General features: G+C 46.2%; 1 protein-coding gene across 6 annotated transcripts in view; it reads right to left on the bottom strand.

The window, feature by feature from the left end:
• LOC140390388 (myosin light chain kinase, smooth muscle-like) overlaps positions 1–12255 on the bottom strand; it is a 612875-nt gene that overhangs the window by 16011 nt on the left and 584609 nt on the right. For all 6 annotated transcript variants that reach the window (XM_072475553.1, XM_072475527.1, XM_072475536.1 and 3 more), the window contains 4 exons: positions 9144–9296; positions 8869–8992; positions 6855–6990; positions 518–649 (listed from right to left, as the gene is read on the bottom strand). In XM_072475553.1, coding sequence (XP_072331654.1) covers positions 518–649; positions 6855–6990; positions 8869–8992; positions 9144–9296 — 545 coding nt within the window. The remainder of the gene's footprint in view (positions 1–517; positions 650–6854; positions 6991–8868; positions 8993–9143; positions 9297–12255) is intronic.

Below are 12255 nucleotides of genomic sequence, written 5' to 3' on the forward strand. Positions count from 1 at the left end.
AAGGTCCTCAAAGAGCTCCATGGCCAGGTCCGCGCGGCTCACCAGCCACCGCCCCTATTACCTAGCTCACTTTCAGTGCAGCCCGGTAGTTATGTCATGGTCAAAAATTGTATTCGGAAAGGGTCGGAGCCGCGATGGGAGGGGCCCTTCCAAGTTCTCCTTACCACCCCCACAGCGGTTAAAGTGGAGGGGCGGAGTGCTTGGGTCCACCTCCACCACTGTAAATGGGTCCACCTCTACCACTGTAAAATGGTTCTTTGTGTTGTTTTTCAATTCTCTTGTCAACAAGAATCATTGAATTTATATCAAATAATCCGGATAAAAGTTCCATGATGGAAGAAGGCTGTGATCTCATGGAATTTAGAATGCAATGGTTCTGCTACAAATAGTTCAATTATTCACCAACAAAGATAAACAAGACACAGTTGCTTTACACTGAAATATATGCACATGTTTCTCAGTGAAAGATTCTGCAAACTGATGCATTCTGAATCGGAATCAGGAGAGGTTAATTTACCCTCGATCTTGCAATCGAAGCGAGCAGCACTGCCTTCTACAACTTCGCTGTCTTTAAAGGTCCTGGAAAAATACGGCTTAAAACTGTGCCTTTCTTCGGAAACTGCCTCAAGAAGTATCTTGGCTTCATCAGCTGAGATAAGGAAAAACAAAACATTTAAACAGAATATCCATTTTTGGTCACCATGTGAAACGATAATACCCACACATATTGGGCGATTGCCAATGTTGGAGCAGCTGAGGCACTGGCATTCTATTTTCCACCAGTTGTCAAAATCCTGAGTTTAAAATGATTGTTACTGATAATATATATTTATTGAAACACTACGTTCTAGTGGCAATTTATCTTGAGGCTTGTTCAATTAAACTGTCCCATTTTCCACTGGCTGAAACCTAAGTACCAGCCAAACGGGAATGTTAAAATCTACAATGCTACTAAGTTTCTGAAGTTCACAAACTGAATCTCCAAATGGTGGCAATATGGTGCTACCAATTAAATTTGGGGAAAGGCTGCAGACACTGTCACAAAGTAGAGTCTCCACTGTATGTAAGACTATTAGATCAATTTAAACAGCTGGTAATGAGCAGAAAAGTGTTGGACGAACTAATGCACACCATAATTTAATTTATTGCTGCTGCAGAGGGAAGCTTATACATATTTTACCAGCCAACACGAGACAGGCACCCAATGAGGAAGCACTAAAATGAGGGGGAGCCATGTCGGATTGGCTCCTCAACCATGACCCACCATCAGGCGATTTTATCAACTAGAGAATCGGCTTGGAACCGGCATTACATTGCAAGGAGGTGGGAAACATATCTTGGAATGCTTATCAAGGGCCACTTTACCAGGCCATCGGCTGAAGATTGACCATGACTGCGTGGGGAGGCTGCCAGCTGAATGCAGGTAGCCTCCCAGCAGCATCTTGGAGGGAAAGCATTTTATTATTCAAAGAGGAGGCTGCGGGCCAGAGAAGGCAACCCCAGCAATTACCTTAGAGGGGTTTTCTCTCATCCATGTCTTTTTTAATTTTCTTTAGCCGACTTAGTGTAGACAGCAGGGCCTTGGTCTTCCTCAATGGTGGCCCCCATACCTGTAGTTGCTGTTGAGGATTCTGAGTGGTCAACCCTCTCATCGGCAGCCATAGGGGGCAGGCAGCTGTCCTGAATAGCATCTTGTTCATGAGCTGGTATCCAAACATTATAGGGGAAGCTCTGCCAGCTGTTGTGTATGTTGTCGACATGCATTTCTAGCCACTGTCGAAATGCTGACCTTTTCAGGAAAATTCTACCCATTCTTTCCCATTCTTTCCTCAACAACAATTTGTTCTGCTCAAAGGGAATCTCCAAGTGTCCAGCATCAGTGATGTCATTGAACAGGGCAAGTAGCCAATCACATTGATGTATTCTCAGAGGCAGAAAACAGGACAGAACTTTCATATAGGGTTAAGTTAAAAGGTAAATATTATAAACAAATTAAAAGATTCAAATTTTTTTTAGAATTCCTCATTATAATGGAGAAATTCAACAACCTTAAAATGTTTGTCTGTAAGGCTATTTAGTAATAATTCTGAACTAAGTATCCCGATAAAAACCCAGTTACATTTTAGTCAATAAGTGCAACTTTTTCAAGGGTTTTAAAGCAGGATAAGGGCATAAGAAAAAAATATTTGCATTTATATAGCACTTCTCATGACACCTAGATATCTCAATGCACTTTACAGCCAATGAAGTACTTTTGCAGTGTAGTCACTGTTGTAATGCAGGAAATGCCGCAGCCAATTTCTGTTTATCAACAACCACAAACAGCCATGTGACAAAGACCAGATAATCTGCTTTTGTGATGTTAATTGCGAGATGTCAGGACAACAGGCACAATTCTGCCCCTCTTTTTCAAAATAGTACCATGGGATCTTTGGCACCAACCTGAGAGGGCAGACAGAATCTTTAAATGATAAAATATTAAAACATGCTGCTGTGCAGAGAGACCTGGGTGTGCTAGTGCATGAGTCGCAAAACGTTGGTTCACAGGGGCAACAGGTGATTAAGAAGGCAAATGGAATTTTGTACTTCATTGCTAGAGGGGTGGAGTTTAAGACTAGGGAGGTTATGCTGCAATTGTATAAGGTGTTAGTGAGGCCACACCTGGAGTATTGTGTTCAGTTTTGGTCTCCTTACTTGAGAAAGGACGTACTGGCACTGGAGGGTGTGCAGAGGAGATTCACTAGGTTAATCCCAGAGCTGAAGGGGTTGGATTACGAGGAGAGGTTGAGGAGACTGGGACTGTACTCATTGGAATTTAGAAGGATGAGGGGGATCTTATAGAAACATATAAAATTATGAAGGGAATAAATAGGATAGATGCGGGCAGGTTGTTTCCACTGGCGGGTGAAAGCAGAACTAGGGGGCATAGCCTCAAAATAAGGGGAAGTAGATTTAGGACTGAGTTTAGGATGAACGTCTTCACCCAAAGGGTTGTGAACCTATGGAATTCCTTGCCCAGTGAAGCAGTAGAGGCTCCTTCATTAAATGTTTTTAAGATAAAGATAGATAGTTTTTTGAAGAATAAAGGGATTAAGGGTTATGGTGTTCGGGCCGGAAAATGGAGTTGAGTCCACAAAAGATCAGCCATGATCTCATTGAATGATGGAGCAGGCTCGAGGGGCCAGATGGCCTACTCCTGCTGCTAGTTCTTATGTTCTTATGTCCCCACTCAAGCCTTGGAATGAGCCAGAAGCACAGAAGTTTAAGACCACTGTCAACCTGATGGTGTCCTCCTCTAACCGGGTGGCAGTGCTATCTGGCACAGGTGGCGCACGGTCTCCTTGGTGAGATGCAGTTGACGGTGGCATACGTGGTCCGGCAGCTCCTCGAAGGATAAGGGCCGATGATATAAATGCAGCCTGATACGGCGCCGCCTTCGTACCTCCTCCTTGGCTTGGTGGCTGGCCGGCACTTGAGACTTACCGGCTGGCCCTTGCCATTCTGAGACAAGCTCCTGTCGTGTAGCGTCTTCCCCAGGCTGGCCCTGACACTCGCGGAACTGTGCATCCACAACGGCAGCAGCAGCCAGGCAGATAGCTAGCCTTGCTGTCTGAGATACAAAATCCATTTTTGTGTGGGGGAGGGGAGAGAAGCAGAGATTGTCACCAAGATGAGCACTCCCTTGACCGTCCAAAACCACCAGACTACATTGTCACCAGGAGTTGCACTGCTGCGCCATTTTTATTTCGTCTTTTAAATATAAATTTAGAATACCCAATTATTTTTTTTCTAATTAAGGCGCAATTTAACGTGGCCAATCCACCTAACTAGCAGATCTTTTGGGTTGTGTGCATGAAACCCACGCAGACACAGGGAGAATGTGCAAACTCCACACAGACAGTGACCCAGGGCCGGGATAACCTGGGTCCTTAGCACCATAGTCCCAGTGCTAACCACTGCACCACTGTGCTGCCCCCTGGCCACCATCAACAGTTTGCACCTCCCCTTCCCCCTTCTCCCCTGGGTCCATCGTCATCATGTCGTCCACACTGCATCCCTGTCCCCATTAGGGACTGAGACCAGGCCCTTGATGTGGGATGCCTCTCTCCTGACTGTTCGTCCCTGCCAACTGGGGAACTGCTGGCTGCCACACCAGATGTTAGCGATGGGCTTTGTGGCCCCTTCATTGTTTCTCCCTGTGGGGTCTACTGTGGGTATCCTCATTGGGTAAGTCTTGTGCCTTCCTATCAAATGGAAGCAGCTGGCTATGTGCTGGAGACTTTCCTACAGTGATGGCATGAGGCTGTAAGGTAAGAGACTGCTGTGTGGGCAGGTCCTACAGATGGAAACAAATGAGTGATGTCGGCGTTTGCTAGGAGCTTAGCTGCAGTGTGATGTGAAGCCGAGGTTGTGACAGGGAGATGGTCAGGTTTCCTGGCCTGTTCCAAGATGAATGGGATCAAACCGTTTGATAACAATGGTGCGTACCAGACCAGCAGGGCCTGCAGACATCGAGTGATCCTTAAGAGTGGGTTAGCTGATAGTCTAGGGAGGCAGTGACACTGAGTGTGGCAATGTGTCAGGGAGGGTTCTGGTGCATGTGTCTTTAGTTTGGGTCAGCTCTGCTCATCCTCCTGCTTCCTCTGGTGTGGAGCTGTGCATCTAGGGAGTGCAATGGAGAGTGTAAACACCTGGTGGGCCAACAATTCAACATGGCCACACCCAGCCTCTTGATTACACTGCTAGGACATGAGCGTGTCTAGATGGGCGGGCTGAAAGGGTTTCCACATGACCAGGAGACCTCAGAGCATTCCCAGGATAGTGTCTGCCATCAACAATCTCAACAGTCGGGAGAATGTAAGGTACATTCATAGTGTGAGTTGGAAGGCTTTTAGAGCAGCAATGGGAGGTTCAGCCAGGGCACCCCTGGTTGGTGGGGTAGGAGGGTGGGGAGACAGACACCCTGATCCTACACCCTTGACACTGAGGGTTTTGGCCAAGGGTGGTATCATGACTGATACAGGTTTGAAGGGCCAAAGGGCCTGTTCCTGTGCTGTATTGTTTTTTGTTGACACCAAGTCCCTACCCGCTACTAGGCCCACATACCCCAGCAAGCCAGAATAAAGAGAATAGTTTTCTCTTTTAAAATAAATTTAGAGCACCCAATTATGTTTTTTCCAATTAAGGGGCAATTTAGCGTGGCCAATCCACCTAACCTGCACATCTTTAGGTTGTGGGGGCGAAACCCACACAGACATGGGGAGAATGTGCAAACTCCACACGGACAGTGACCCAGGGCCGGGATTCGAACCCGGGTTCTCAGCGCCGCAGTCCCAGTGCCAACCACTGGAAAAGTTTTCTTACTTCCTTGCTCCCACACAAAGGCCATGGTGCCTGGGCCCCATTTGTACAGATTTGCACCAAATCACATGCACATGGCTCCCAGCTGTGAAGGTGGACCATACCACGGGGATGGAGAATTGGGCTTCCAGCCCATTCAGCAGATTCATATTTATTAAAGTCGCCTTTTTCCGGCATGTTCCTGATGGGGCGTGTTGGGTAGTGTGCTGCGGCTGGTGGCAGGGGAGCAGAGAATTGCAACGGGTCTTGAGCCCGGCGCTGAAACCGCTTTTTAGGCGATGCTCTAGTCTTCACCCGATTAGGATTTCCGGGGCGGATTCTCTGATTTTGAGGCTAAGTGAAGACGGCAGCGTGGGAACAGTGGCGTTTTACGCCCGAAAAACAGCGCAAAACCCCCGCCAATCTTCCATGTGGTGTGGGGCTAGCAGGCACACAGCGTACAGCCCCCGTCTCTAGCTGAGGATATGGCCAGGGAATTGTCGGGTCCATGGTCACGAATGCGCACGGTGGCGGCCTGCAGCAGCTGCGCCGTGCCACATGGCGCCGGCCGCACGTGGACCCGGCTTGCCAAATAGTGACCCCCCTTTGGCCAGGTTCGCCATGCCCGGGCTACCCCCTCACCAGTGCCCTTGCCCCTGCCAAAGCCACCCCTGCACACGGATCGGCTCCCCAACACCCCCACCCCCCCACCCCCCCCAACCCACCCCCCGACTGTGGCAATGCTGGACTTAGTCTGCAGCTGCCATGCCAGGTTCCCGGAAAACAAATAGCATGAGTGACCCACGCCGCCAGGAACTCGGCCCATCGGAAGCGGAGCATCGGCGGAGGGCCTCAGCTGATGTCCTGAGGCTGTCCATACGCCATGCGGAGGGGGCGGAGCATCGTAAAAGCAGCGCCGTCCCCGATTTCAGCACCAATGGGGATTCTGCGGCCGATCGATTCTCCGGATTGTCGGAGACTGGAGAATCCCGCCACCGATCTTAGTGGTGGGGAATGGAGAATCCCGGCCAAAATCTCATAAGCGAATTCAAAACAAAATGTAACTGGATGGGAAGGTTGTCTTGGACTTAACAGCATCTGGAAATGGTTTCAGATTTTAGTTACCATCTAGTTATAGAATAATCTCTCTGTTTTATCAGTTTATTTCTTTCCATCAGCATCCATCACCTGCAGCTTCAGGGCACTGTTCAGACTTCACATGTTGCAAATACTGGCTGTGCCAACAGAAACTCGGTTTTTTAGGCATAGGATAGATCCTTGGATTATCATGCCAGATTTCTTGTTTGAGGCAACATTTGAATTCTGGTCGGATTATTACTCACCCTGTTACTGGCTAAGTGTTTGTGTAATTTGTGGGGAAATGTGACTGTCAAAATATAAAGACAGAAATGACAAACATTTTAACCTCATGGCTGTAAGGCAGATTTATGCTCTTGCTGTTAACATAACGGAATCTTGAAAAAAAAAGCACAAAAGTCAAGATTTTTATTTACCTTCAGCTTCTGGCTTTTCAAAAGAATCTGGAGGACTGGTGGGTGTGGTTCCCAGTGAGGTCTTCCTCCCACTTAGACCAGCTAGCATTGCCATGGAAGACAGCCGTCCTATTGCCCTCACTGCATGTCCTGTTTTCTACAAATCACAAAATAATTGAATAACATGATATTCCATACAAATTTTGTTGAAGGACAAAATGTATTACAAATATAATAGTGACACACCGTGCATTGATCGTTAACTTATCAAACTTTACCAGGGACATCTTTCAACCGCTGCCTCTCCTTTTCTAGCCTGGGAAATGAATGGCCAGTAGATGGGGGGAGTTGAAAGGGGTGGAATCTTGACTCCCTTGTTAACTTGATGCAAATTTCAGGCAGGCCTATAAATGAGCAAGCAGTTTGGCAGCCTGCAACAGCCAGAAGGAAGCTGGAGGACCTGAGGCAGGCCTTCCACTCAGCCTACCTCCGCACCTGGCAGTCTCCTCACTTTTTACAGGGCCTCTAACTGTTGTACGGCTTGTAATAAGCTTTCAGGTCCACCTCCTGTATGGCAAAATGGAACGATACTCTTATTGTTTTATTGCTTTCGGGTTTGGTATCATCTCTATCTTGTTTGTGAAATAAAACTACATTAAATTAGTTTAGGCAGTTTCAACATACCTTTAAATTGATGGTTGGTTCACAATTCCCAAATCATTAATTGCACAAAACAAAAGCAGAAAGAAGGTACCCATAATAAACTCTACACTGGTGTGGTAAGGTAGGTAAGAAACATTCCTGGGGGAGAGGAGATTCAAGTTTTCCAGACATCTTACTGGCATGTGCCCGAGTTGATGATGCTTAATGCTGGCTGGGATGTTAAAAATTGGAAAAGCTTCACTGAACAACAATAACCTCACTTGCCATAAAGGCCAAGAAGTTCTCAGATTCAGTCTTTGGATTGGAGTGATTTCAGAAGCCACTGTTGATCTGCATTAGGGAGGGTGAAACAAAAGGTCTCTCATGTCTGTTACCATGTAACCTCTGATGGAAAAATGTCAAGCTCGGGTAATTCTGATGCCAGTCCTATAAACAGCAATTGCTCAGGCTCACCCAGGAATAATGATCACTTGGGTTATGTATCAGAGGGTTGCAACACTCTGCCGTGTTGCAACATTTACATGAATGACTTGAATCAATATCTCCAGGAAGGAAGAAGAGATTTGGTTAAAAAATAGAATAAAACGAAATTGGCCGGAATTCTCTGTTCTCCGCTCCTGCCGGCAGGGCACCCCCTCATGTGGGTTTGCCAGTGGCGTGGGGTGGCTTCAATCAAAATTCCCATCGACAGTGGCGGGAGCAGAGAAACCCACTGCCAGTGAACAGTGTGCTGCCACCCGCCAGCGAGAAATATGCAGCTGGGCGGCCAGAGAACCTCGCCCATTCTTTTCTGCATTTTGCCTGATATTTTTAAAGTTATTCCAGGGAGAGTATTTCTCAGTGACTTAGAGTCATAGAGTCACAGATATTTATAGCATGAAACATGCCCTTCAGCCCAGCTTGTCCATGCTGCCCAGTTTCTATCACTAAGTAGTCCCACTTGCCTGCATTTCGCCCATTTCCCTTTATACCCACCCTGCCCATGTAACTGTTCAACAGTTTTTAAAAGACAAAATCGTACCCGCCTCTACCACTGCCTCTGGCAGCCCGTTCCAGATGCTCACCAACCTCTGTGTGAAGAAATTTCCTCTCTGGTCTCTTTTGGATCTCTCCCCTCTCATCTGAAACCTCTGCCCTCTAGTTCTAGACTCCTCTACCTTTGGGAAAAGATGTTGACTATCTACCTTATCTATGCTCCTCACTATTTTATAGACCTCTATAAGTTCACCCCTAAGCCTCCTACGCTCCAGGGAGAAAGGTCCCAGCCTAGCCAGCCTCTCCTTCTAACCCAGACCATCAGGTCCTGGTAGCACCTAGTAAATCTCATCTGCACTTAGTTATTACATTTGCTGTTGTTTATTGTCAATTGTACCTGCCATTTCCTCCTGGCCATGTACTTCTTCATTCTTTCCTTTGAAAGCTTTTTCACTGCCATGTTTTTAACATCTTTTTTCAGCCACTTGTGCTCAAGACACTGATCACAGTTCATGCGCTGTCTGGTGATGAATGAACATATGATAGAGTTTTAAGACATGATCTTGATTAGTTTTTTTCACCATTACATTGATATCTTGAATGACAATTGAAAAAACACTTTATTTTAAAATTAAAAATTAAACCCAAGATGCTGCAAATGAAAAGCTTTACTTCATGTCTTTTTTCAGTAGATTATCAATGAAGTCTTTGGCATCTTCCGAAATTTCATCAAAGGCATCATCATCGAAGTCCCAGGTAGCAGACGTTACATTGGCAAGGGTTTCATTGTCATTATCACCCATGAATGGAGAAAGTCCACTGACCCTAAGGCACAAAATGAAAATCACACTATCTAATGCCATAAAGATGGACACTTATCAAGATTAATCCTTTAAAAATACTTGTTAACCTTACTTGCAGATTTGTAAACTTCCCCTTATTTCGAGAAATGTTACAACCAAATGAAATTAAGAATGGAATTAAAAGTTATTCCAGGTCTGTCAATACAATATTATACATTTTTATCCAAACAACAACATAGCCATTCTAATGCATTTCCACTGTATTTACTGTTACAGTTACGTGTAGAGTGGGTCAACATCACCAACATAATTTTTATTGAGATACCGATTGCTATGTGAGCAGGTCCACTGTTGATGTCCTTGGAGTGAAGTCAATTTCTTAATTTCAGAAGATTGTGCAAAGGATAGCCTTTCATTATTCATTTTACCTAACAAGAAATCTATTATTACTTTCTCTCTTCTCCATGGATCTTCCTAAAGCCCACATCATTGTCATTTCCAATCAGAATAATAAGAAGTATAATTCAGTTACCCATTAAGACGTACACAGGACGATCTGTAATTTGTTTCCCATTTCCTTCCACAGGGGGAGTAAATTTTCTAGGTAACCCTCAGTAATGTTCCTGACTATTTTTCACCCAATATGACCAGGTGTTGACTGAAAATCTGGACTTTTGTCACATTTTTGTCAGGCTGAATTGTCTGCCCTACATTTACCTGGGTAGATCTTTTTTTCTGCACAATATCACTGTCTACCACCTAGCCAATTATTGAGTAGGAAAAGGTCCAATTTAACGAGGAAGCATTACACTTCTAAATGTGGGATTTATACCTCTCTGGCAATATGTTATTGTCCTTTTGGAACATATTTTGGTGGGCCACTACAATGATTGGAATCTCAGAGGATGAACAAAAATTCAAAGGGTTCAGTGTTGAAGGAAGTAGAATCAGATAGATGCAGAAAAATGGTGTTGAAGAAAAGATCAGTCCTGATATCACTGAATGGCGGAGAGGGTTTGAAGGACTGACTGGTCTACTCCTACTCCTAGTTCTTATGTTCTTAAGGCCGAATTACAGTTTCCTCTTTGAGGAGCAAAGCATGAGGAATTCACAATGAGCAGAGATAGTATAAAATAAATCTTGGTGAAAAAACAGCAATTTTAACATTGGCTAAAATTACTATGGGATGGACAGGAGGCACCAATGATAGATATATCAGAAAAATTTATATCAGTTCTGATCCTGGGTAGATAATTACATTTGTGACCATGTCAGCGTATGGTGTATCACAGCATCAGCCATGCATTATCCAATAGTTACATTCATGTAACTGAAATCAAAATCTTTTAAAAAACACGATACCTCAGGTGTAAGCTACATATACATTGACTGATAGAGGTGGTGGTGCCAGAAGAGGTGGTGGTGCCAGAAGATAGAGGTGGTGGTAAACCAGAAGCCAAAGGTAATACTCTGGGGTCACGGTTTCGAATCCCGCCACTGTACATGGTGAAATTGGAATTTAATATAAATCTGGAATTAAAAGTCTAAGGATAACCACAAAACCACTGCTGATTGTTGTAAAAATATCTGGGACACTAATATCTTTTAGGGAAGGAAATCTGCCATGCTTACTTGGTCTGGCCTACATTTGACTCCATGTAGGAGTCACCAGCAATGTGATTAACTCTTAATTGCCCCCTCAAGGGCAATTAGGGATGGGCAATAAATGCTGGCCCAGCCGGCGACGCCCATGTCCAATGAATAAAAAAAATGCTCTTTGCTTTAATTAATAGATTAATTTTTCAAAATAATTTATTGTATAGATTCATTACTATGATAGATCTATTATTGTATCCAGAACTTTTCAATATCTTTCATCTAGATTTAGATTATGAGTAATACTTATAGTGCTGCATTAAGGGGGAGGCGGTTCAGCGATGATACCTTTTAAAACTGAATCATTAGCATGCCACTAGAGTAGTTTTACATAAGTTATTTTATTAAGGATTGAGATGAATTGAGATGACTGAGTAATCATTATTAACCATTAAACATGTATTTTTAGGACATAGCAATAATAAGTAATCAAATGGGATTTAGGATAGCTAACTTGACCAAAAGGACATTACTTCTGACGTCTCGGGTGGGATTCTCCGACCCCCCGGCAGGTATGTGAATCGGCGGCGTGAATCCCGCCCCGCCGCTCCGACAACGGCTGCCGATTTCTCCGGCGCCGGTTTTCGGGCGGGGGTGGAGATCATGCTGCGCTGGTCGGGGGCCGTTGGCAGCGGCCCCCCCGGCAATTCTCCAGGCACCGATGGACCGAGCGGCCGCGCGTTCCTGGCCAGTCCCACCGGCGTGAAACGGACATGGTCCATCCCGGCGGGACCTGGCTTGGAGGGCGGCTAGCGGAGTCCTCGGGAGGGGGGGCACGGGAGGGATCCAGCCCCGTGGGGGTCCCCACGGTGGCCTGGCCCGTGATCGGGGCCCACCGATCTGCGGGCGGGCCTGGCCGTGGGGCCATTCTTTCCCTCCTCGTCGGCCTTTGTAGGGCTCCGCCATCGCCTGCGTGGAGAAGAAAACCCCTGCGCAAGCGCAGGAAACACGCCGGCGGTTCTGCGCATGCGGCAGAACATGCTGGCGGTTCCCGCCTGCGCCAACTTGCGCCGGCCCACGGCGGCCCGTTGGTGCCGGTTGGCGCGGCGCCAACCCCACCGGCGTCAGCCTAGCCCCGGAGGTGCGGAGGATTCCGCAACTTCTGGGTGGCCCGACACCGGAGTGGTTTGCGCCGCTCTTGGCGCTGGCGCCGGGCTGTCTCGCCAATTCAGGGAGAATCCCAGCCCTTGGCTTTGTGAAACAATTCAGGGTGCTGGTTCTGTTGTTCTGCTTTTCACAAACAGTCAGCAAGCTGTTGGGGTTGTACGCAGCTGTCAGGATGAGGATTAATCATGCGCTACTTGCAATTCTATTGGGTGAAGTTT

The sequence above is a fragment of the Scyliorhinus torazame genome, chromosome 2, assembly GCF_047496885.1.
Source record: "Scyliorhinus torazame isolate Kashiwa2021f chromosome 2, sScyTor2.1, whole genome shotgun sequence".
Classification (NCBI taxonomy): domain Eukaryota; kingdom Metazoa; phylum Chordata; class Chondrichthyes; order Carcharhiniformes; family Scyliorhinidae; genus Scyliorhinus; species Scyliorhinus torazame.